Genomic DNA, 22510 nt, shown 5'->3' with positions numbered 1-22510 from the left:
CATATCTCGAGTGTTATGATTGATACAACAATTAATAAGGTCGGATATCATATAACCAACCAACAACATACATAAAACTCAATCTTATCTAATCTATCAAACTGAACCCACCTGAGCATTATGATTGATCCAACGATTAGTACGGTCAGATACCATATAACCACCAAAACAACATTCATAGGGGGTGTTCGGTTGGCAAGATTAAATCTCATGATTAAATATGTATCATGTTTGGTTCATAAGATTGAACTCTTCAACTAAATCCTAGATGGATAGTCTCATGATAATTAGTCATAGCCTCCCCCCTCCAACTAAAATAATCCCACAACTTAATCCTAGATGGATAATCTCATGATATTAGTCATGTCATCCGAACTTCGCCTTAAAGGCTGAATCTTATCTAATCCATCAAACCAAACACACCTATGCATTATGATTGATCCAACGATTAATAAGGTCCGATACCATATAACCACCAAAACAAGATCATGAAGGTGAAATGTGACAGATTAATACAAAAAAGACATCTCCTGAGTATATACAAGATTAATACATAACAATTTATCCCACTTTCATATATATGACCAAATCATAACCCATTCCTACGTTGATACAACATATTCAGATATACTATACATGGTATCCAATACAAGATACACATTTAGCAACCTAGCAAATTAGAATAGTTGCAGATTGTACTAAAACAACAGGCAACTACGGCGAACCTCTTACATCGTGGGAGCCCGATCCATTGCCCGGATTATTTAACAACCGTTCGCGGTTAAGGTGTTGTTTAGTAACAAGACAATTATTATGAACGCCGCATCATCAGAGAGTCGAATCTCGTTTATACATCTGTAATTATCAAGAAGCGGCCCCGTTAAAGGAGAACGGAGTTTCTAACGTTCAAAGCTCAACAACCTATGCATCTTTCATATGGCATATTGTGATGGTTGGTGAAAAATGTACAAAGATTGTAGCTTTTACCCATTTTGAGAAAGCCGCATTATCAGTTGAATAGCTGGTGAGCCTGCGGACGTCTGGCCAAGTAAGACGAACTGGTGCCAATACCGTTGTCCTCACCCCGGTACTGATCGGAGTATGTGGAGTTTGAGGGGGACCAGACTGGGACTACACCACCGTCTCTCTCTCTTCTAGTGGTACTGGATGATTCTGCTGTTGAATCCTCAGAGTTTCTACGAACTCTTGCGAAATTGAATTGCGGGAAAGCATCATTCGTTCTGTCTGTCTGGAAAATAGTGTGTCCGTGTGGCTCTCTTCTTGGCTCCTCTGCCGTGTTTACATTTGACGGGACCTCAGCTCTGTTGTCATCGCCTGAGCTTCTGAGATCAACGGACGTCTCTTCATCTTCGACGCGGATGAAAGAAGAAGTCATGCTTGGTACCATTTGATCCTCGTAGCGACGAATGGTTGCATGCGGAGGATTGTTTCGGATAGGTTCAGTGTCCATCTCCATGTTTGTGTCAGGAGGGAAGGCGATAGGAATGGATTCGGATGAGTCTCCGAGTCCCTCTTCCATTCCATTCTCGATCGCAGTTTGTGAAGCCCCTTCCAGCTGCCACATTTGTGTAAGTGCTTCTTCCAACCGGGCTTTTGCAGAATCTATTTCGACTATAGGAAGAGGGTAATTAGAACCAAGTTCGATTCCAGCGGCTTGGAGCACACTTTCTGGCGCATTCCATGGATGATGTATCCATTCTGTCGGCAATCTAGCAAGTTCGGGGAGCCACCTTCGAACATATTCTCCATTCGGATCAAACTTGTAGCCCTCAATCTATCAAAAGATAATAGAAACTTAGTTATCAAATCATCAATCGGATCAAACCAGTTTTTAAATGTTTTTAACCAGATGTCAATAATTACTTGCCCAAGAATGCAAATCTATATATGCATATACATACAAGCAAACTCAGTTGCCTAAAATAGAAAGGCTTTCTCTATTTTTTAACAATAATATGGTAGTAAAATCTGTCTAGCATAATTCGCTTAGCGTGAGGCTCTTGGCAAAATCTCCTTTCTGTTCTTTGACAGAAATATTGTGCTTCCAATAAGTTCATCGACTACATATTCATAAAATTATAATCTTCACAAAGAGTTAGAATAATAAATTACTCCCCCTATCCTACTCAATGTGACACATTCTTGTTCAGAACGAGATTTCATGCAGTGTTGTTTAGTGTTTGTTAAGTGGAGAGAGAGAGGGAGTAAAGTATGAGCGAGAATAAGTAGAGAGTAGTGTTTCCATTTTAGAAATGTGCCACTTTGAGTGGGGGAGGAAAATAAAATTGGGTTTTTATTATGTCAATTTTCATTTTTTTTTCTAAAGGTTTACCTTTTCTTTTAGTGCATCCTGACTATACAAAAACAATAAGAAAAACACGATATGATTTAAACGTTCCGACAGAAAAATGTGAATTGCGTAGGGAAACGCTATTGGAAAATCGAAAAGTAGAATAAATCCAGCTATTTTTTAGGACCTAAAATGGGCTGAAGTAAAACAAATGGAGGTCTGCGTTGAATTAATATCAAACAAACCAGTGATTCAGGTTACATTTGAATCAAAAATATTTAAGCTGGGGTGAGGATTTAGTGGAAGGATTTCAATGATTTTATGTTGAAGAAAGAAACTAAAAAATCCATAAAAATCACTCTTTGTAGATGCAAGGAGAATTATAGAATTCGAATCCACTACTTAGCATGAAGGCATCGAAAAAGCATCAAGAAAAGTTGTGAGTACAGACCTGAGGGTTGTCAAGACGGTCAAACTCCCGACCATCTGGAAGTGTTCCAGATATATATTGCCAACCAAGGGCATCGCTCTCAAGATCTGCATCGAGCAGGGTATCCCAGAAGTACTTCATTCCCCATCTCCAAGGCAGCTGCAGAACCTTGACAAAGAAACTCGAGACTACAACGCGTATCCGATCATGTAGCCATCCCGTGGCCCACAGCTCCCTCATACCAGCATCCACCAGCGGATATCCAGTCCTACCTTGTCTCCATGCCTTGAAGTAGCCCTCGTCCACGACCCAAGGGAAATACTTGAGGTGGCCAAGTAACGGCCTTTCATGGCTGTATGGATGGTTGAAACTTATGTATCTGGAATACTCCCTCAGCCCGATACTTTTGAGGAACAAATTAACACTCTCTTCACCTGCTTTGTTACCTTCGTTGGCCCAAAGAACCTGCTTAATGCGAACAAGATGGAAAACCTTACGAACACTGACTTCCCCAAAATGCAGATGGGGGGAGAGAAAAGAGGTTGTGGCACTATCAGCCTTTCGCCGATTCTTGGAGTACTCAATGAGTGGTCCATTTAAGAAGGTTGTGAGGGCTTTATCGGCATTGCTCCAGCCAGGGGACCATGCCCGTGCCAGAAGAGCATTGCTTCCTTTCTCTGACTCATCTTCAAATACTAAAGTGTCGGGATTGCATCTTGACACGTCACCTGGATGAAATTGAGACCAAGAATATCATATTAGACTGGAACTCGTAAAAAGACAATTGGAAGAGCCCCTTGATGAATCGACACGTTCAGTACTAACATCTCAACCAACGTCAATGTCTACAAACCTCAGAAAGATTTATAACGTGAATTAGATGAGGCATTGACGATGCTACTACCACTAATGAAACTATAGCAGTTCACTACAAATTAAACACGAAGCAAGCTTCGAATCAGCTCTGAACAAATAATAGGACGATATTGACAATATTCCTCTTATAATAATGTAAAAATTTCAGACTCCTGCTGCAAATTGAAGCATGGAAAATATAGAATTAGGGTGAAAATGAGTAGTACCGGGAAAAATCCTTTTAGGCGGGAGGAGAGGAGCTTCGGGATCATAAGGCATACTGAGGCATCTGTCCCAGAATCCAGAAAAAGTAGTGAATGGTTGACCTTCCTGGTCAAGCATCTCCCATGGTTCGTAGAGCAAGTCTGCATTGAAAGAACGGACACTAACGCCTTCGGCAGTCAAGACTTCCTTTACCCGGTGATCCCTTACAAGTGATATAGGATCTAACAGTAGAACACACAACAACAAGGTTAATTTTTTATAATTCTTCCGTTTTATTGGGTGGAATTTCAATGAATTAAACCCGTTAGAATTACAAAATCCAAAATCGGGATTCATTCATAGAAATCTCGTGCTGATCTGGAGAAAAATATAAAAAACATAGAAATATGGTCACTTTTCAAGTGATATAGGATCTACCAGTACAATACACAACAACAACAAAGGTCTTATAAATCGGGACATACACATGCTTAAACTATGCTTTCCCCTCACAAGAGGGGACCTGAAAGTATGAACTGACCACTGCTAAACCAATCTCCGGATTCTTTCATAGAAATTTCATACTGATCAGAACACAACACCACCAAAAACAAAGAAACAAATATGAACACACTTCACAGTCACTTTTTTTATAGGTTAGATAATGATTGGAAACAATCTAAACAAAGATATGATTTCTTAAATAAATGGACTAACCATATAAAAGTGTCATAATTATCCCCATAAACATGCTAAAAACTAAGTTTTACCCAAGAAGAGTGAGCCTAAAAACATAAGCTATTACTAAACATTGCTAAATCCGAAATCAGGATTCGTTCATAGAAATCTCATGCTGAGCGCAGCACAATAATACCAAAAACAAAGAAATAAATACAAACACGGTCACTTTTCTAGGCTAGATAATGATAGGAAACAAAGATATGATTTCTTAAATAAATAGACTAACTGACTAACCACATAAAGGTGTCATAATTATGCCCATGAACATGCTAAAACTATGTTTTCGATCTAAACACGTGCTAAACCCCAAATTGGGATTCATTCATACAAATCTCATCCTGATCAGTACACAACAACACCAAATAAACAACAATCTAAACAACACACATGATTTCTCAAATAGACTAACCATATAAATGGTTGAAAAACAGCTGAGCTGCACCGGTCAACTTGATAACCTCGAGAAGAGAAGAAACACTATCAGTAGATCTCTTAGTGAGGAGGGGAGTGCCAAGGCTCCTCAAAGAGCCATCAAGGTGTGACAAACTATGCTTCAGCCACCACCTAGACACCCTCCCCGGGAAGTAGTGCCCCTCCTCCTCCGGCGCCCACACAAACACCGCCACCACCGCCCCCGCCCTCATCCCGGCCGCCAGAGCCGGGTTATCCTCCACCCGGAGATCTCTCCTGAACCATACTACACTACATCCACCTCCAGGCACTCCCATCTCTCCCTCCCTCTCCCCCAACAAAATTCAATCAAGAAAACCCCCAAATCACACTAGCACACATAATTCAGCTGGTGCTTTTCCTAATTTAGGTATACACAATTGCTGAATTCACATAAGGGGGGATGAAGATGCTTAAAGACGTCTCCTTTTCTACACATCAGAATCAGACAGACAACACAACCTAACTACAAGCAAGCGTGTGCTGAGGAATTAAATTCCGACTGAAACTTGATTCCCCTAAAATTAATAATGGGAGTATGGTATAATTATCAAAGCAGGCAGTAATAAAAGGCAAAAGGCAGACCATTCAGTTTTGAGAGAGAGAGAGAACAAGGGAGTGAATGCGATTGGTGAAGATAGTGGGGCTCGAAGAAAACTAGGGGAATTTGCAGCCACAACTTTTTGTGGGTTTTCAATATTTTTATGTTTCTTCGTTTCTTATCCATGATCCTGTTTCCTCTGCTACAAAACAAAACGCCCTTCTCTTGCCTTCCTAGATCCTTCCACCAAGGACAGGGTGGAATTCACTTTAGGTAAAATTTATATGCCTTCACTGTTTGAGCAAATTAGTGAAAGATGCACTTGGATACATAAAATCTAATCTCCTGTTTTTTCCTTTTTTGGCGAATTATTGATTAGTTGAAACTTGAAAGCGATTTTGGAGCTCACCTTTTTCAAGACATTGAATTTGAACATCTTTTCATTTAGATATTTGTAGTAATGCCACTGGCCAACTGGTACCGGTTCCAGGATCGATTCCGGTTTTTAAATGGTCGGTTCTGGTTTAATGGAATGTGGTACCCAAATCGAACCGTGATAGTTCCAAGCAAATGGTTTCGGGTTTGGAACAAAATCGATGATTCTGGTTTTGGTCCATAATTGATTTTCCTTACATCATTTGCAATGTTTGAGTCAAATTGTGGATCAACACTCTTTGTTTTAGGTCTGCTGTGTTCTAAAAATTAATTGAGATTGTTTTGCAGTAAATTAATACCTCTATTTTGATGTGATAAAAGATGATGCAGACAAGGACTTACGGTCATAGTTTAACGGTGTCGGAGGCTCGGAAGAAGAGTGGGAGCTTAGGCCTAGCGGAATGATTGGTTCAAACATGTATAGATGATAGAGATGCTTGTGTGACGTTGACGAGCATTCATGCATGCATATTAGAAAGTATCAAAGTGAAAGCTGGGTCTAAATTGGTCTTGAAAGAGGATGTCGTTAGCAATATAAAAAACATCCTAGAGATTGCGAATGATGTCATAAAAAGAAATAATTCAACTACAATGGTACGAGAGGTAAATTTCATTTCATTAACAAGTATAACACACGTACACCGTAACCATCTAACTTTGAACCTCCATGAACCCAAGAAGATAGCATGCCAACAATAAATGTATAATCTGATTCGAGCCACAAGATATGTTACAACGCATGTTTGGCCTCCACATTTTTGATAGCTCAAAACATGTAAGCATCGAGCCTAGATCCTCCAAAGGCTAGGGCCACTAACCAATTGCAAGAGTAAGTTTTTTGTGCACTCCACCACATGGTGGGTGACACGAAAGAATGCATTTTAATAACAATAAGAATTGGCAAATTACAAGAGTAGGTCTTCGCGTTTTACATGTCCATCAAGTTAAGCTTTGACCACCTACATACGAGATAGATTGATTTTCCAACTAGACATTGATACCTTGAAGTCTTGTTACTACAACCCCTCCACAATCGTCAACCCAAAGCTTAGCATGATTAGCTCTACAAGTTTACAATCTATCGGTTTGGCTTAAATCAGCATGTCGTGTCAGCAATGAAATTCGTTAGCACTCTGTCGTTTTGGCTTAAATCAGCATGTTGTGTCAACAATGATATTCGTGAGAATATTAGTCAATCATGTCAAATAATTCAAATTTATGGTTTGATAATTAGCACGTGTATTAATCTGCAAGCAAAACCATGCCTAAAAATTACTACTATGAATTAAGAGCAAAATAACCTAATTTTAACATCAAAACTACTTTATTATTATTACTATTATAATAATTATTACTATTATTAATTATTACGGAGTATTTTAATATTAGGATCATTTCCAAAACAGTAGTTTGAAAGACTTCAATCTAACGGCTATTTTGAGAAACAAAAAATCCCTCCCATTTCAAATTCTCTGAGTTCCAAAATCGCGTAGTTGAAGATCCAATTTCGAAACCCTAGCTTCTGTTATCGCCATGGAAATCCCCCAAGAAGCTGATGATTACATACGAGAATCCATCGATCACAGCGTCGGTCTGACGATTTCCACCGACGCACTTCTTTCTAAACTTCGCGCGGTCGAAGCGTCGCAGTTTCATCTCCGTCGCCAGTATCTCTCTCTGCAATCCAAGCTAAAAGAGAAAGATGAAACAATCGAACGATCCAGGGTTTGTTTTTTGCTGCTTCTACCCCCTCTTCTCGAATTTCGGTTTCGAATTTTCATTTTTTTGGAGACTTTAATTATTTTGTGCTTCCTGTTCTTCAGGCTGAGGCGAGCATGAACGCGGTGGCATTGAAGAAATTTGTTGAGGAAAACCAGAAATTGGCGATGGAATGCTCTAATCTGTTGGCAGCGCGCAAAGAGTGGGAGAAGGAGTGCTCGCTCTACGATCACGATCGTGAAGTTTTGATGGATTTTGCGAACGAGGCAGACGAGAGAGCCAAGGAAGTTGAGGTGTGGAGTCGTGATTTAGAGGAGGAGAAAAAGATATTGGAGGAAGAGTTGCATTCCTACAAGTGTCGATCCCTGCAGCTGGTAATTTTCTAATATCTTGATTTTCGTCTGATTTATTTCTTCTTTTTTGATATGTGGATTCGTTCTAACTCTATTTACTTTTTATATGCTTAAAAATATTTGTACTGATTTACTTGATAATAGATTTGTGTTGGTTTCATATGTCACTGCTCTGAAAAATAATTCAGCTGGATTCCTTCAAAAGCTTTTCTGAGTTACCGCAGATAGATTTTCCTAGTTTACAGTCTTATAGAGTTGATAATCCATCAAGGTGAGCTATAAGCGTTAAGTCCATTTTGTTACTACCTTTCAAGTCCGATCTCCTCTTTACGAGCCTGGGAACGTCTCACCTTTATTTACCTGCCACTTCCTATATACCTCTTCCTGGTTATACTCCCCAAGTTTCCTCATTCTGTACTGGTTTCTTGCCTACTTCACTTATTGCCTATTGGATGCCTACTAGAAAATGTCCGCGCAAAGTAATGTTTTTGACGAACAATCAAGAATAGGCTTATTATTAGTTGAAAGGTGCAATTTAGAATGTGATGCAGTGATGTTTTGAGGGATTTTTCATTGTTTCATCTGCCCATTTACACTAAATTCATGTTGATAAACTCTTAAGTGCAGATAACTTTGACATATCGTACTCAGGACCTATTAGAAAATTACTTGGAGTCCCTTGAAAGTCCTTTAGCTGCTCTCTCCAACCAGACTTGACAGAAGTGGTAGATGTTTTCTTTCTTTCTTGCCTTCTTGGGCACATTTAGTTCATCGTTTTGGGAGGCCAATTCAATGGTACTGAAGTTCCAAACTCTATGTCTATCCCTCAAAATTGAAATTTCATCTTTTTAGGTAGCAGTTCATCCTAATACATAATTTACTTTCTATTCTTATGTTCATAGTCGCATCAAACTTGTAGTCCCCAAGGTGTTTTGTTGGACAGCTTCATTTTTATTTTAAAGATCTTTATGTTTCATTGGCGGTAAGGGACTTGTTTGGTTTGAATTTCTATGGAAATTACACAGTACAGTTCTATGCTCTTATTAATTGCGCTGCTTCTCAGCCGCTTGTAAAGGATGATTTCCGGTGGCATTCCACTATATTTTGTTTTTTTGCAAGTGTGACTACTGCTGTAAAATTTAGCTGGATGATGAATTAGTTATAAAATATCATTAACTCTTTCTGTAGTATCATTATGTCTATGTGTGTGTGAGATCTGTGAGGGAGTTTACTATTGAACTATGAAAACATCTTTACGTTGGTTTAAGCTTGAAATTCTCCTGAAACTGACACATAATGTCTAATGACTCTAATTTGTTGGCTAAAGGTTGGCGAGTCTACCAATGATACAGAAGAACATCATTTACTTAATTCACTGTTCACTACTATGTTTGGCATGGACGACATTCTGCCAATTGCACATAACTTTTTGGAGGCACATACTGGAGTTGAAGCTTGCAACAAGTTATTGACATTGTGGACAAGGTGGGATTCATTTTGAAAATGTGATTTCAGTTAGAATATTAATGTTGTTTCAGACTCTGACTGGAGTTCAAATTCCATCCAGCTTGAGTCCTTTAACCCAGAAAGTCATAGCATTAGCAGCAAAGGTGGAAAATCTAGAGAAAGACAAGGACCATATAACGATCAACCTTCGTAAAGCTGAAGATGAGGTATGCAAACCAGTACAGCTTGATGTTGATTGTTGTTTTATAAGTGCTCCTGCGATAATCAGACATGGCTGTACTTTCAGGTGAATGCTCTGTTTGAAGAAAACAATGCCCTGAACGAGGTGAATAAAAGGCTGATGAGGAAATGCTATAGTGGAGGCACTGCTTCTGCAAAGGTATAAAGATAGATGTAATGTTTTGGTGTGTGTGACTACATATTTATGTAATTATTATTATGTTCATATACATATATATACTAATGGCATTTAATTTCTTGTGGTGTAAAGCAGAAGAAAAAATGCAGCCCAAAGATGAGTAGCCCAGTGGAGAAGAAGATTGATTCAAGTGAAGTGAATATGCTGAGACAGCCACTCTCACCACTCCAATCTAACTGCATATGAAGTAAATCCAGAGATTTCATCTTGAAATTTCTCTTTTTGATTGTGAATTTGTCTAATTCCTAACTTTTTTTTGGGGGGGAGGAAGCAATGATGTTTGATGCTTGTACATGTGATTGTACATTTGTGATTGCGCTTTGGCAAAAAACTGGCCTGAGTTGGCCGGTCCGGCCGTTTGAACCAACTAAGTGTGTCACGAAAAAGCTCATGAGAACTGCCGGAGAATTCGAGCCATTTTTCATCTTCATTTTTGCTTTGTGTGTTATTTGTAGACTAAATCGAGATGTTGATGGTGGATTTGTAAATGAAAGAAGATTTGTTGTGTTTCTTATGTTTTCTATTAACAACTCATAATTCCATTCTTGTAATACTACTTTTTAATCCTAAATTTGATAGTAACTCGAGAATTGCCATGTTTTACACTCTAATTCTCATGGTGAAATTATAACAGTGATTTATATTTTATCACATTGCTTTTTTGAGATATCATAAATTGTACTCTTCCCATCCGGCTGTAGGAATCCCATATTTTCATTATAGTTTGTCCGTCAATTGGAGGCAGTCTTTCGAATCCCATTTTTCCATTTATCAGTCAATAGAAATATCATTTCATATTCATTAAAAAGGCTAAGTAGACATTATATTTCATTAGTTCATTCTATTAGTAAATGAAAGGAAAAGTTCACTTTTTTTAATTCTCAAATATTTTATTTACTAGAATAACTTTATTCAATGTTTATGAAAACTGAAGGGATAAGTGTCTATGTTTCTTCTTCATCTACTATGTCAGAGTTTGAATTATCGCAATGCCCTCAATTTTCATATCAATATAGTTTCATTAAAAACTTCGCCATGAGTTAATATCAACTAAATCCAAACTTCATAATTTTCTAATTAATTTTGTAAGTGACATCACAAAATTTGTAATTTTTTTAAATTTTTGTGATTTTTATATAGTATACCCATTTTTATTAGATAATTGTTAGTTTTATATAGTAAAATTCCAATTATATTAGATTTCTGTATATCTAAATTCGCCGCCAAAACAAATATCTCTTCCCTCCCTTATCCTCACCCTCTCTTGCTCTTCTGCAACACTCCAGTCCAGTGAACTCCAATCAATCCCACCATCACCAAATTGAATCCTCCAACAGCATCAAGCTCCAGCAATGGCCGCCGCATTTCGAGTTCTATACTCCCCTCCGGCCACCTCCCACACTCATCTCCCGCTACCCAACCACCGTCTCCTTCTCTCCGTCGCCGCCAGGCCTCGCAAATCCAATCTCCATCTATTCCTCAACGCTCCGCTCCGTGCCCTATCTTCTATCCAATCAGAATCGCCGAAGGAAATTGCCGCGGAATCTGAAGAGGAATTTTCCACGACGAGGCTGCTCGTCCAGAATGTTCCATGGACGTCCACCGCGGAAGATCTCCGCCCGCTCTTCGAGCAGTACGGAACCGTTGTTGAAATTGAGGTGCGTTTCCGTTTCTATTTCACATTCAATTACTTATCATATTTTGTGGCTCTGATTTTCGCTTAATTTTGCTTCTTTTTTTTGTGTGTGTTTTGATTCAGTTTTCAATGTATAATAAAGAGAGGAATAGAGGTCTCGCGTTTGTGACTATGGGTTCACCCGATGAAGCGCTTGCAGCTTTCAACGGTCTCGAAGCTTCGGTAAGCCAAGAAGAATTTCATTCCTTCACCAATATTATGCTGATTTATTAGTGATTGGATATACTCGAATTTTAGTTCTTTTATCAATTCTATCCCAATATTTAGCAATGGTGAGAATTATAGCCATAACTATTTCAATTTATCAATTTTATCCTATCAAGTTTAAAGATGATTGTTTTTTTTTTAAAATAAGTATCCTTTTATTCAACTTAGTTTCCGGAGCAAAGTAATAGGTCATCCTCGTGCACATCATATCATGACTCTTAGAGTTGGATTCCGAGGAAAAATTAGTATAGAAATGATAAGTTGAAAGATGTGGTGTAGAGTTGATAAGTATCAATGATTGGGGTAGAACTGATAAAATCATTCGGGCACTTTACGTCGCGACTCTTAGATTGAAATTCAAATGAAACTTTGAGATAGTATAGATAAGTTCGAAAAAATGGGATAAAATTGGTAAATTTCAAATCTTGAGATAGAATCAACATAATCGGTCTAGTACGTCATGTCACGAATCAAATTGTTAGTGTGAAATTCTGATGAAAGAAATGGTGAGTTTAAAAAAGTTGGGATAGCATTGATAAATTTGAAAGATTGTGATAAAAATGATAAAATCACTAAATGGTTAGTGATGATAGATTTGATATTATAAACATTGTATTGTGAACGAGTTCATTGTGTTTGGGGTGTAGGAGTATGGGGGTAGAGTGTTGAAGCTTAATTGGGCTAAGCCGAAGAAGCCGAAGCAGCCCTCTTCCCCGCAGCGGCCTAAGCCAGTGCACAATTTGTTTGTCACGTTTCTGCCGTTTCAGGCGAGGGCCAAGGACCTCAAGGAGTTCTTCAATGCTCACAATGCTAATGCAGTTTCTGCTGATGTGATATTCCGTGATAATCCTAAGCGATCAGCTGGTTATGGCTTTGTGTCCTTCAACACTAAGGCAGAGGCTGATGCAGCACTCGTTGCATTGCAAGGAAAGGTATAAATAGTGAATGTGGCTTATTAAACTGAGTAATGTCGAGTGGTTCGTAAATCGTGATGCTTGTTGTGTTTCAGGAGTTTATGGGGAGAACCTTACGCATAGCACCAAGCAAGAGATTCTTGAGGCCGGAAACAAAGGCAGCTATCGAGTCAGGAACTGAAAGTGAATCGAGCTCTTCTGAGTAACATGAAGAGACGTCAGGTTTTGTTTCTTGAGCACTCGAGTTTTTCACTTAGCTTGGTAGTATATTTTTGTTTTAAATGTGTTTGAATGCATCTGTGGGTGATTCCATGGTGAAAATGTTCATTCTAGCCATTAGAATATTCCTTTGCTGTGCCTGTGCGATTTTATTGTGCATCTGTGGAGTATATTAGAAACTTGGGATATCTTAACGCCCTCGATCCATCTACAATTTAAGATAACTCGCTATATTCATATCTCGTTGAAAGGATAATTAATCATATCTGTTGTTAATCCTGAATAGAAAACACCCTAAATCGAACTTTCTCTAGATGTTTTTTTTGCATATGAACCAAGGCTAGGATTAGCTTTTCACTTGCTTAATATGCGTACGAATTAAGTTTTGCTGCTATGCTTTAATGCCTGTTTTGTCTAAATCTTTCTACAAAGTTTGTTGTATCTCAGTGCATCCATGCATTTCGAAAAGGATCATTCAATATTTTTTGGTTCTGCCTCCGAACTTTATTTTTCGAATACAAATACACTAACTTTGGACTTTTATGATATTCGCCCAACCAAAAAAAATTGAAACTGGTTGGAAATCAAAACAACGTTGTTTTGATTTTTCGTTTAGCGGAAAAACGATAACTGTCCAAAGTCCGTGTATTCATATTCAAAATATAAAGTTCATGGAAAAATTAGAAAATGTTGAAAGTTTGTGTATTTACATACAAGCAAAGAACGGAAACTGAAACTACTATGTTAAAGCTTATATGTGGGGGATCGACCAGGATTGAGGATTGAATGAAATCAAACAGAAGCAGTAAACATTTTAAACGAACAACTTAATGTCTCTGCAGCTCAAATGTTTGAATGTATTTCATTAAAAATGCTGAAATAAAGAAACTGAAATATATGTATACAAGAAATATGTTGTTGCTGATGCAGATACAGGACTTGCCAGGTGGAATAAAGTGAGGCTGAGTAGGATGAGGATGAAGTAAAGTAATTACAACGGCATTGGAGTATTGAGCAGGAAGGTATGAGGGCAACTGTATTAACTGCTATAACTGTATTTCCGACAAGGGTGACTTAGTTAGAGGTGTGTAATGATCCATCATTTCAAGAAGTAAAAATGAGTTTTGAATATTTCATGCCCTCTCTAGTGGGAGAGTTAGAGGTACTGCCCGGTTGGAAACTGCCAGTCCAGTAAGTTACCGTTTTCCAGGTTTCATTCGGCAGTGTGTTATTGTTTTTTTCCGGTTTCGGATTTGAAACAGTCGGTTTCAAAGTTTGATTATATTGAAACGAATCGCCTGCACTACAAAGCTCTAAGAGGCTGGTCCGTTTCAGCCCGTTTACGTCGCTTTTGAAATCGAAACCGAAGGTCCAATTCCAGGCCAATTAGGTAGTTCTGGTTTAACCATGCATTTCCACGGAGGTAGGATATTATTGCATTAAAAGAGGTAAATCACCCACCATAATGAATTTTAATTTTAATTTTAATTAAAGATATTAATAAAAGTTTAATTGGTAACTAATAGTATAATATGTACGGATTAGGGAGTGATAAATCCTACTCCTGAATAGACAATGAAGCACAGATTAGTTGGAAAGACATTTTTTTCATGGAATATAATTGGTCAAATGATTTTGTTTTGAGATTTAATTTGAAATTTTTTTCTTTTTGCTCAGACGAAAAACTATTTTCACCTTCCAAATTTATGTTTTTGATCTGTTACTGTATGGAAGTCGTCGATATTAATGGAAATCCCCTCTCCCCCTCAATAAATTTTTCATAAGTAAAGTAGTAGTAGTAGTATTTATTAATGTCCTTCAATATTAATTTTTCCTAACAAATGTATGTGCGTATTGCTCTTATGATTTTAAGCTTAACGAAGATAATCTTTCTGATAAAAGCTGCAATTATTTTTTGTAAGTAATCAACATTTATCATAACCTCTCTGTCCCTTTATCATGATTGTGTTGGAGGCTAGAATGCTATATGAAAAGCTCTTTTCACCTACTATTTCATTATTACATACTATAACAACTCAACATTATCTACCTTTTAATCACATCGAACTTCTCACCTTATATTTCAATTGATGGAACATGGGCAATAAAGTTGGCCAACCATTATAATCTACCACAAAATTATTTTGTTTTGTTTTGTTTTGTTTTGTTTTCTTTACTTTGATTAGGCCATCTACAATGTCGAGCACAAAAAACTATTCGCATGCTTTCGAGAACCGAAAACTATTCACAATCCTTGAGCACTGCGAAGTTGAACACTTAAAAAAAACAATTAAAATAAAATAAAATAAAATAATTCATGTGATAGACATCGTGTTTTGGTGGTAGAGCGTGATGATACATGCTGAAGAACTGTTTCTGCGCATGCCTTTGCAATGAATATTTGAATTTTTTCTGTTATTAGTTTTGTATTTATTTAATACTCCACTTTGGAATTGAAACTATTTAGTAATATGAATTGAAACTTTGGAATACCCCACTTTTCTCCATCATTTTTATTATTTGAACTAGTTTTGATTGTTTATATATAATGTAAGGAGTTGCCATTATTAATAAGCATGTTGATTTCAGTCACCACAAAAATCTAATTATAACAATTTGTACTGGGAATTAATTTATTTTTTAAATAAAAAAACAGCTTTCTTTATACTAAAAAAAGAGGGATTGGGTTATTTCAACTACCCTATAAAATTGGTTGTCAAATGAATAGAGTCTAGATAAAGTAATTACCTAATGTACCCATGCCATATCATGACCAAATATATTTATCAAGATTCCATATTTCCTACTCGATTAACTTAAACATATGGTTGTTTGTTGATCAACTTTCCCAACTTTACAAATATATAGTGTTAATGGTATTATAATCTTCTAATAATTGAGTTGGTGAAAATAAAGTGCTCACCAACTTTGTTTTTGGGGTGCACCGGGCCGTGGCAGTATTGCGACACCAAGGCAATGCTCGAGAGCTTTGACAGTAACTAGCGAACGCAGAAAAAATATTGATAGACCCTAGTGATTTAATTTTTTCTTACATATACTACAAAACAATATTACAAACTACAATGGAATAACTTTATGACTTATGTTGTCTTCTTCTTTGTGAACTAATTCTTGTTCTTTCTTCCTAAACTATTTTTGCAGCTATTCTTTTTTCTTTTTCCTCTACAATTTTAGCCTCTCTATCGTCCAAATTCCAACATTTCAATTATTTTTCATTTTGATCTATTCACCAAAATTAGTGTAATTTCGATTTATGATAACTTTCTCACTATTCTCTCTATCCCTCAGGGTCCGTTCGGTACACGGAATTGGAATTGAATTCGAATTAGAATTCTACGGAATTGAATTAGAAAGAATTGAATTATGATTCAATGTCAAATCCTTTGTTCGGTAAAACGATAATTGATAAGAATTTGAATTCAAAAAAAATTATGTAGTGTGTCTGTGTCTGACTCTGTGTGTTATGTGTGTGGGCAGGTGTGTGTGTGTGGCAGGGGTGTGTGTGTGCGTAGGTGTGTGTGACTGTGTGTGGCAGGGGTGTGTGTGTGCGCGTAGGTGTGTGTGACTGTGTGTGCAGGTGGGGGGCTGTGTGTGTGCAGGGGTGGGTGTGTGTGTCGTGTGTGTGTGTAGCCGTGTAGGTGTGTGTGTGGGAATGTGTAGGTGTGTGTATGTGCAGGGGTGTAGGTGTGTGTGACTGTGTGTGTGTGTGCAGGGGTGTGTGTAGGTGTGTGTGGGTGTGCGTGCAGGGGTGTGACTGTATGTGCAGGGGTGTGTGTGTGTGTGACTGTGTGTATGTGGTGTGTGTGTGCAGGGGTGTGTGTGACTGTGTGTATGTGGTGTGTGTGGCTGTGTGTGCAGGTGTGAGTGGGGGCTGCTGTGTGTGTAGGTGTGTGTGGTGTGTCTATGGGTGTGTATATGTGTGAAATTGCAATTTTATTATTCCTTGAAATTCCAATTATCTACTTTTCATATGGAATTCAAATTGTGGAATTGGTAAGAATTAGAATTGTAATTTAATTTCAAATCTAAATATTTTGTGGTGCCGAACATTGAATTTGAAATTGGAAGCTCCAATTCCAATTCCGCATGCTCAATTCCGTGATACCAAACGGAGCCTCACTCATACTTACCTGCTTTTTCTCTTTTTATCTCATATCAATTGCGTATTATAACACGTGTATGAAAAATAATTTTTGTGAATGGATCCTTCTCTCTCAAAAAATAAATTTACTATCACGTGAGTCGATGGCTTGAATATAACATATGAAACCGATAGAAATAGATATAAAAGACCAAGAAAAGGTATAAAGTGCTCACCAACTTTACATCCATTTTCTAAACAACTCCTTAATTTACAGCCAATAATAATCATATAAAGCTACATAGCAATTAAACAACTCCATTTCAACCCTCTCTCTCTCTCCTCATATATATATAAGTAGATTTTGCATAAATCTTGAGCCAAACAAGCTAATCAAACCCACAAGCACCCAAGAAGCCAAGAATTATCCTTCTATTTACTAGAAATTAACCCAAAAAAAAAGATGGCAAATTTTGGGTTGATGGTGTTGATGATGACTTTGTGTTGTGGAATTGGAGGGATTTCTGCTATGGTTTACACAGTTGGGGATACCTCAGGTTGGTCTATGGGTTCTGACTACACCAACTGGGCTACGGACAAGACCTTCAAAGTCGGCGACACCCTCGGTACGTTATTTATTACTCCCTTCGTTTCGTCTCATATTCATAAATGAATAATGTAACTGTGTGATGTTTCGTAATTTTCTAAATATCCCAAAGTTTTATAAGTTGAATTATTTGAATTTCAAATTTTAGCGTCTTACCAACTAAGTTGCGCTTCACCGTCTCCATTGAATATATAATTGAGTTGAGACTAACTATATGTTAGAAAATAATTTAATCTACATGGAGAGTACTAATTAACATCAAGATTACTAAAAAGTGTGCATAATATTATAGTAATAGTTCATATTTTTCTCAACAATTATAATGCGTTTGACATTTTTAAAACAAAAGGAAACAATATATAGGATAACTAAAGTATGAATATGGGACTATGAAAAGTTTTACTGACCTCTATTGATGTATTGCCTTCAAATTAATTATATTTGATATAATATAATCAAATTAAAACTAAGCCTGAAAAACAACTAATTAAGTTTAGATTTATCCACAATTATTGAAAATATCCAGTCACATGTGTATAATATATACTAGTAGTTAATATTTTTTTAACTAAAAGACATTCTTTTACACTGAATTTACTATCATAGGCTGTGACATTCACGTATAATTTTTTGACTATATTACAATTTTTCATCCAAAAAGTCATCACGAGATAATTGCAAACAAATCCAAATTTCACGATCCTTGCAGTATTCAACTACGCATCCGGCCACACTCTGGACGAAGTCTCCAAGAGCGACTACGAATCGTGCACCACCGGCAACTCCATCACCTCCGACAGCAGCGGCGCCACCTCCATAACCCTAAAGGCCGCCGGCACTCACTACTACATTTGCGGCATCCCCGGCCACTGCAGCGGCGGGATGAAGCTCGCCGTCACCGCGGCCGCAGCCACGCCAACCGAGGGCGGCAGCAAAGCGGCGCCTTCGGGCACCACCACTTCTCCGCCATCCACCACCCCCACCCCTACCGCCACGACCCCTCCAACCGTTGTTACGAGCCCCACCGGAGGCGCCTCCACGGAACAGCCTTCGTCCGCCGCAGCATTTGCTCCGGCTGCGGCGGCGGTTTTGGCCTTTATCTCTGCGGTGGCGATTATGGTTTGATTTGAGGAGTTTGGATTTTTACTCTAGCCAGGATAGAGGCAGTGCTCCTACTTTAATTTATTTTCATGAATATGTATTGTAATTTTTATTTAATTTGCCTCATGTAATATTGTATGTGGATGTTCTTTTTTTTTAATGATGCTCATTTAGTTGTTCTATGGTTTCTTTGTAGTATTTGATTTTAATACACTTTTCATTCTCGTTGTTACACATCAAATATGAGAACTTCGTAACAATAGTCCTCTTTCAGGGGTCAATGTTATCATTGGTTACGACTAACTCCTTCTATCATGTCACGTTCTGTGGACCAATACTTCAAGTTGGCCCTCAAACTTGGTCATTGGTCACTATCATGGTGAAGAACTTCGTACAACAATTCCTCCTTAAAAATCAATGTCCTTGTTGATCACGGTTGGCTCCTTCACTAGACCACTATTTTGTGGGTCGTCACTGGCTCTCAAATGCCCTCAAGAGTGGCGACTACATTGGTCATGACTCACGGCCAACTACTTTCCCAGCCACCTCTGTGGACCACCACTCTGAGTCGTCCGGACTCTAAATGAAATCATCAATACTACATACCATATAATAGAGCTTCTAAAAGACTAGCCAACTACGAGAAAAGATAGCACATTGGGTCTATAACACTAGTCTTCCAAATATTTTTTTTGGGTTTTTGTTTTATATACTTGTAACTTTATTGCACAACATTGAAATTAGTTCTGCATTGGCCACTCTCCGCGATGAACGCAAAAAGAGTCCCACACATAAACATGATCAAACATTATTTTTGTGGATGTTGAAACTTGAAACCCCACACATGCGATGCATCATTTCCATTATAGGTGTCTACACATCATGTTCATGAATTTTTATTGATATTCAATTTCAAATATATTATAGAATGAACTATTTGTTGGAAAATTGATTTTTGAGCTCTGTAGGGTTCCATATTGACTTGGGATTGGTTTTGATTTTGTAGGATTCTTAACTAATTTGGTGGCTTTTTATTTAATTTTATATGAAATAATTAGTTGCAGATTATTCCACGTTGTGACTTGTGGGTATATAATTCTAACATGTACTAGTATTTTTTTCAAAATTAATATTTGGTGAGCGACAAATGAAGTGCTAGTCATATGTGGTGAAGTTTGATAATTATTTTGGATCAAAATAGAGTTTAGAATGAAGTTGGTTGTTGGGCCTATTATTTGCAACCTTTGCAAGAAGGCCCAACAACTAAAATCACGGAACTTGGACTGAGTTTCTCGACCAGCCACGTCGAGTTCTTGGCATCTTGCGAATAGAGGATTCCCTCGACTACTCAGTTTTACTATTTCAGATAATTTATTCTTTTTCCGTGTTGTAATTTCCTTTTGATTTAATTCATTTGGTATTGTAGTAACAGATTAGAGTACCTTTGTGCACATGCCACTTTATTCCCACCCAATTCTCCAACTTTGTTCATCACTGATGGTGGTGGATGTGCCTTTTTCTTTATAGTGGAATAATTCAAATATTCAAATTGAATATATACTATAAAAATAAATGTTAACATAAAAATAATACCAGTAGTTACTATAAGGATAACTAAATATTCAATTTCATTAAATAAGAAAATGAGGTTTTATAATGGATGCTTCCACAAATCAACTCTTTTCCGCTCTTTTCCTAATCAATATTAACAGAAAATACATTTAACATCTCATTATATTTTCTTTTTGGATTAGAGAAATATAAAAATAAAACACATATAAATGCTAACAAATCTAAACTAATAGTATGCCTGAAACGTAAATATCCATAATCATAAATAATCTAATGATTACATCATAAATAAAATCAATTCAAATTAAATCAAATCCCTAAACATAAAATTAAAACAAAAAATAAACAGTAGCACATAAATCAACCTAAATCAATAAAGCGGCCGATAAAACCACGAGAGCAGCGGATCCGGCGACAGCAGCGCGGTTCAACGCGGCGGCTGAGTGAGGCGCCGGAGCAGAACCGCCAGGGGCGCTGGCGATGGACGGAGGAGAAACGGGAGATCCAGCTGGACCATCGCTCGGAGGAGCGGGAGGAGAAGAGGTCGTAGGCGCCGACGACGGAGCAGATGCGTGCGGAGAAGGAGCGACAGCTTGCTTCGGCGGAGCAGCCAACGGTGCGGCGGTCGGAGCAGCCTTAGGCGCGGCGGATGGGGACTGAGCGAGAGCGGATCCGGCGACCAATGCCGAGATCAGAACCAACATTATCGCGGAGAATTTGGCCATTTTTTGGGGTTTAATTTGCAGAGAAGTGATTTTGGAGGAAAAGTGCAAAATCTAGAGAGAGAGAGAGGCTGAAAATTGAATGAAGGAAGTGTTAATCAGCGAGTGTATATATACTTATTTGAGAGAATTTTTTTGCTGATTTTTTTTATTTTGAGTTTTTGAATTAGAGCTGATTTAGAAACTTTGATTTCAAATTTGATGTGAATGTGATTATGATTTACCACACTTTTGAATTCAAAATTTTGGGTGCTGATTCTAAAAGTAATAAAGAGAATATGTATAACAAATCTATTCTTTTTGCAATTTCGTATATCCACGATATAAATCATTCCTTTTTCTATTTTAGATAAGATTATACTATATCCACTAAAATCATATCGTTATTTTCATATTTTACGAATTTTTTTTTATTAATTTTCTTCTTATTAGTATTTTTTTTAACTCACAAAGAGTGAAAAATGAAATTTTAAATCATGGAAAGGAGTACTTACTCCTACTCAAAATAATCACTTTCTTAAATGCACAATATTTTGGATGAATTTGTTTAGTGTATTAAAATAAAAAGAAACAATGAGAGAAAAATGAATTTTATTATATGAAAATAGAATATTTAGAATGAAATTTAAAATTATACTAGATGTATTTTTGGGGTAAATAAAGTAGTAGTATATGATAAAAGTTATAATTAATCATTTTTATCATATGACAGCTTGCTATTATTACATTTTTCCATTTGCAATATGCCAGTTGTTTTTATTAAAATTCATGTTATATTGTACTGCTAGATGTATTTTTTGGGATACATAAAGTAGTAGTATATGATAAAAGTTATAAGTTGAAAATGTATAAAAAGAAGCTTAGTTAGGAAAAAGTAAAACAAATACATTTGCATTTGAAATAATTAAATGGCAATCCACAAGCCAGCAGCAGAATATAGGTTTTCGGGTGGCAAGAGATCAGGGCCGCAGGTTTTGCCGGTTATTTGATCGGACGGTTGAGATTGAGACAGCAGTGAGATTCTGTGAACGTTACAGCCATAATTAATTATTATGAATTTCAGGTTTACCGTTATAATGAAATTATGATGTTACAGACATATGTCATGTCTTTGTTTCAACAAGTTTAAAATTATTATTTCCTCACTCACATAAAATTTGTCACATTTTTTAACATAAAATTAAAAATATGGCATATCTCAACCAAACGAATTCATTTTTATATTTAAATAGACGATTGATGAATCCGCGAATTTCTGATGTTGAAGAATGCAGGAAAAACGCAGATCACGACACAAAGAATTTACGTGGTTCGATTTACTGAAGTAAATCTACGTCCACGGGAAGAAAAGAGGGCAGAGTTGTATTGCTTGATCTGTTCTCTACAGCTTACAAATACAAACTTGCTATATGGTGTTTTATCTCTAGAGAGCTTAACCTTTTTCTA

At 37.2% G+C, this 22510-nt stretch overlaps 5 protein-coding genes across 8 annotated transcripts; 3 read left to right on the top strand and 2 right to left on the bottom strand.

Annotated features, from left to right (window-relative positions):
- Positions 1 to 489: 489 nt before the first annotated feature.
- LOC121755194 (cryptochrome-1-like) lies at positions 490 to 5696 on the bottom strand. The gene is made up of 5 exons (XM_042150482.1): positions 4951 to 5696; positions 3824 to 4042; positions 2763 to 3469; positions 988 to 1795; positions 490 to 855 (listed from the first exon to the last, which is right to left on the bottom strand). Exons 1-4 carry the CDS (start codon positions 5267 to 5269, stop codon positions 1010 to 1012), a joined length of 2031 nt encoding a protein of 676 aa, XP_042006416.1. The 5' UTR covers positions 5270 to 5696; the 3' UTR covers positions 490 to 855; positions 988 to 1009.
- Positions 5697 to 7404: 1708 nt separating this feature from the next.
- LOC121754307 (centlein-like) lies at positions 7405 to 10433 on the top strand. Of its 2 annotated transcripts, none has more exons than XM_042149688.1 (6): positions 7405 to 7692; positions 7791 to 8060; positions 9367 to 9524; positions 9607 to 9712; positions 9793 to 9885; positions 10000 to 10433. In XM_042149688.1, exons 1-6 carry the CDS (start codon positions 7501 to 7503, stop codon positions 10108 to 10110), a joined length of 930 nt encoding a protein of 309 aa, XP_042005622.1. In that variant the 5' UTR covers positions 7405 to 7500; the 3' UTR covers positions 10111 to 10433. The 2 variants fall into 2 exon arrangements, with proteins under 2 accessions (XP_042005622.1, XP_042005621.1); XM_042149687.1 differs by having other exon boundaries at positions 9997 to 10433.
- A 719-nt stretch (positions 10434 to 11152) lies between these two features.
- Positions 11153 to 14254, top strand: LOC121756036 (28 kDa ribonucleoprotein, chloroplastic-like). Of its 3 annotated transcripts, none has more exons than XM_042151490.1 (5): positions 11153 to 11582; positions 11684 to 11782; positions 12475 to 12759; positions 12837 to 12963; positions 13907 to 14254. In XM_042151490.1, the coding sequence occupies exons 1-4, from the start codon at positions 11277 to 11279 to the stop codon at positions 12945 to 12947; spliced, it is 801 nt and encodes a 266-aa protein (XP_042007424.1). In that variant the 5' UTR covers positions 11153 to 11276; the 3' UTR covers positions 12948 to 12963; positions 13907 to 14254. The 3 variants fall into 3 exon arrangements, with proteins under 3 accessions (XP_042007424.1, XP_042007426.1, XP_042007425.1); XM_042151492.1 differs by having other exon boundaries at positions 13897 to 14254; XM_042151491.1 differs by having other exon boundaries at positions 13891 to 14254.
- Positions 14255 to 17358: 3104 nt separating this feature from the next.
- On the top strand, positions 17359 to 18952 carry LOC121753699 (blue copper protein-like). The gene is made up of 2 exons (XM_042148939.1): positions 17359 to 17688; positions 18379 to 18952. The coding sequence occupies exons 1-2, from the start codon at positions 17526 to 17528 to the stop codon at positions 18792 to 18794; spliced, it is 579 nt and encodes a 192-aa protein (XP_042004873.1). The 5' UTR covers positions 17359 to 17525; the 3' UTR covers positions 18795 to 18952.
- Positions 18953 to 20707: 1755 nt separating this feature from the next.
- Positions 20708 to 21067, bottom strand: LOC121754864 (classical arabinogalactan protein 5-like). The gene has a single exon (XM_042150156.1). It carries the CDS (start codon positions 21065 to 21067, stop codon positions 20708 to 20710), a length of 360 nt encoding a protein of 119 aa, XP_042006090.1.
- Positions 21068 to 22510: the final 1443 nt, after the last annotated feature.

This window comes from Salvia splendens, chromosome 11, assembly GCF_004379255.2.
Source record: "Salvia splendens isolate huo1 chromosome 11, SspV2, whole genome shotgun sequence".
NCBI lineage: Eukaryota > Viridiplantae > Streptophyta > Magnoliopsida > Lamiales > Lamiaceae > Salvia > Salvia splendens.
The sequence above is the reverse complement of the archived record's forward strand: the minus strand, read 5'-3'. Positions and strand labels throughout refer to the sequence as shown.

Coding starts and splice junctions, on each gene's coding strand:
- LOC121754307 (XM_042149687.1), top strand. CDS start 7,501: ATGGAAATCCCCCAAGAAGCTGATGATTACATACGAGAATCCATCGAT. Junction 7,693..7,790: donor AAACAATCGAACGATCCAGG/GTTTGTTTTTTG, acceptor CCTGTTCTTCAG/GCTGAGGCGAGCATGAACGC. Junction 9,886..9,996: donor GAGGCACTGCTTCTGCAAAG/GTATAAAGATAG, acceptor TGTGGTGTAAAG/CAGAAGAAAAAATGCAGCCC.
- LOC121755194 (XM_042150482.1), bottom strand. CDS start 5,269: ATGGGAGTGCCTGGAGGTGGATGTAGTGTAGTATGGTTCAGGAGAGAT. Junction 3,470..3,823: donor GCCTAAAAGGATTTTTCCCG/GTACTACTCATT, acceptor AATTTCATCCAG/GTGACGTGTCAAGATGCAAT. Junction 1,796..2,762: donor ACCGTCTTGACAACCCTCAG/GTCTGTACTCAC, acceptor ATCTTTTGATAG/ATTGAGGGCTACAAGTTTGA.
- LOC121753699 (XM_042148939.1), top strand. CDS start 17,526: ATGGCAAATTTTGGGTTGATGGTGTTGATGATGACTTTGTGTTGTGGA. Junction 17,689..18,378: donor CAAAGTCGGCGACACCCTCG/GTACGTTATTTA, acceptor CGATCCTTGCAG/TATTCAACTACGCATCCGGC.
- LOC121756036 (XM_042151490.1), top strand. CDS start 11,277: ATGGCCGCCGCATTTCGAGTTCTATACTCCCCTCCGGCCACCTCCCAC. Junction 11,583..11,683: donor GAACCGTTGTTGAAATTGAG/GTGCGTTTCCGT, acceptor GTTTTGATTCAG/TTTTCAATGTATAATAAAGA. Junction 11,783..12,474: donor TCAACGGTCTCGAAGCTTCG/GTAAGCCAAGAA, acceptor TTTGGGGTGTAG/GAGTATGGGGGTAGAGTGTT.
- LOC121754864 (XM_042150156.1), bottom strand. CDS start 21,067: ATGGCCAAATTCTCCGCGATAATGTTGGTTCTGATCTCGGCATTGGTC.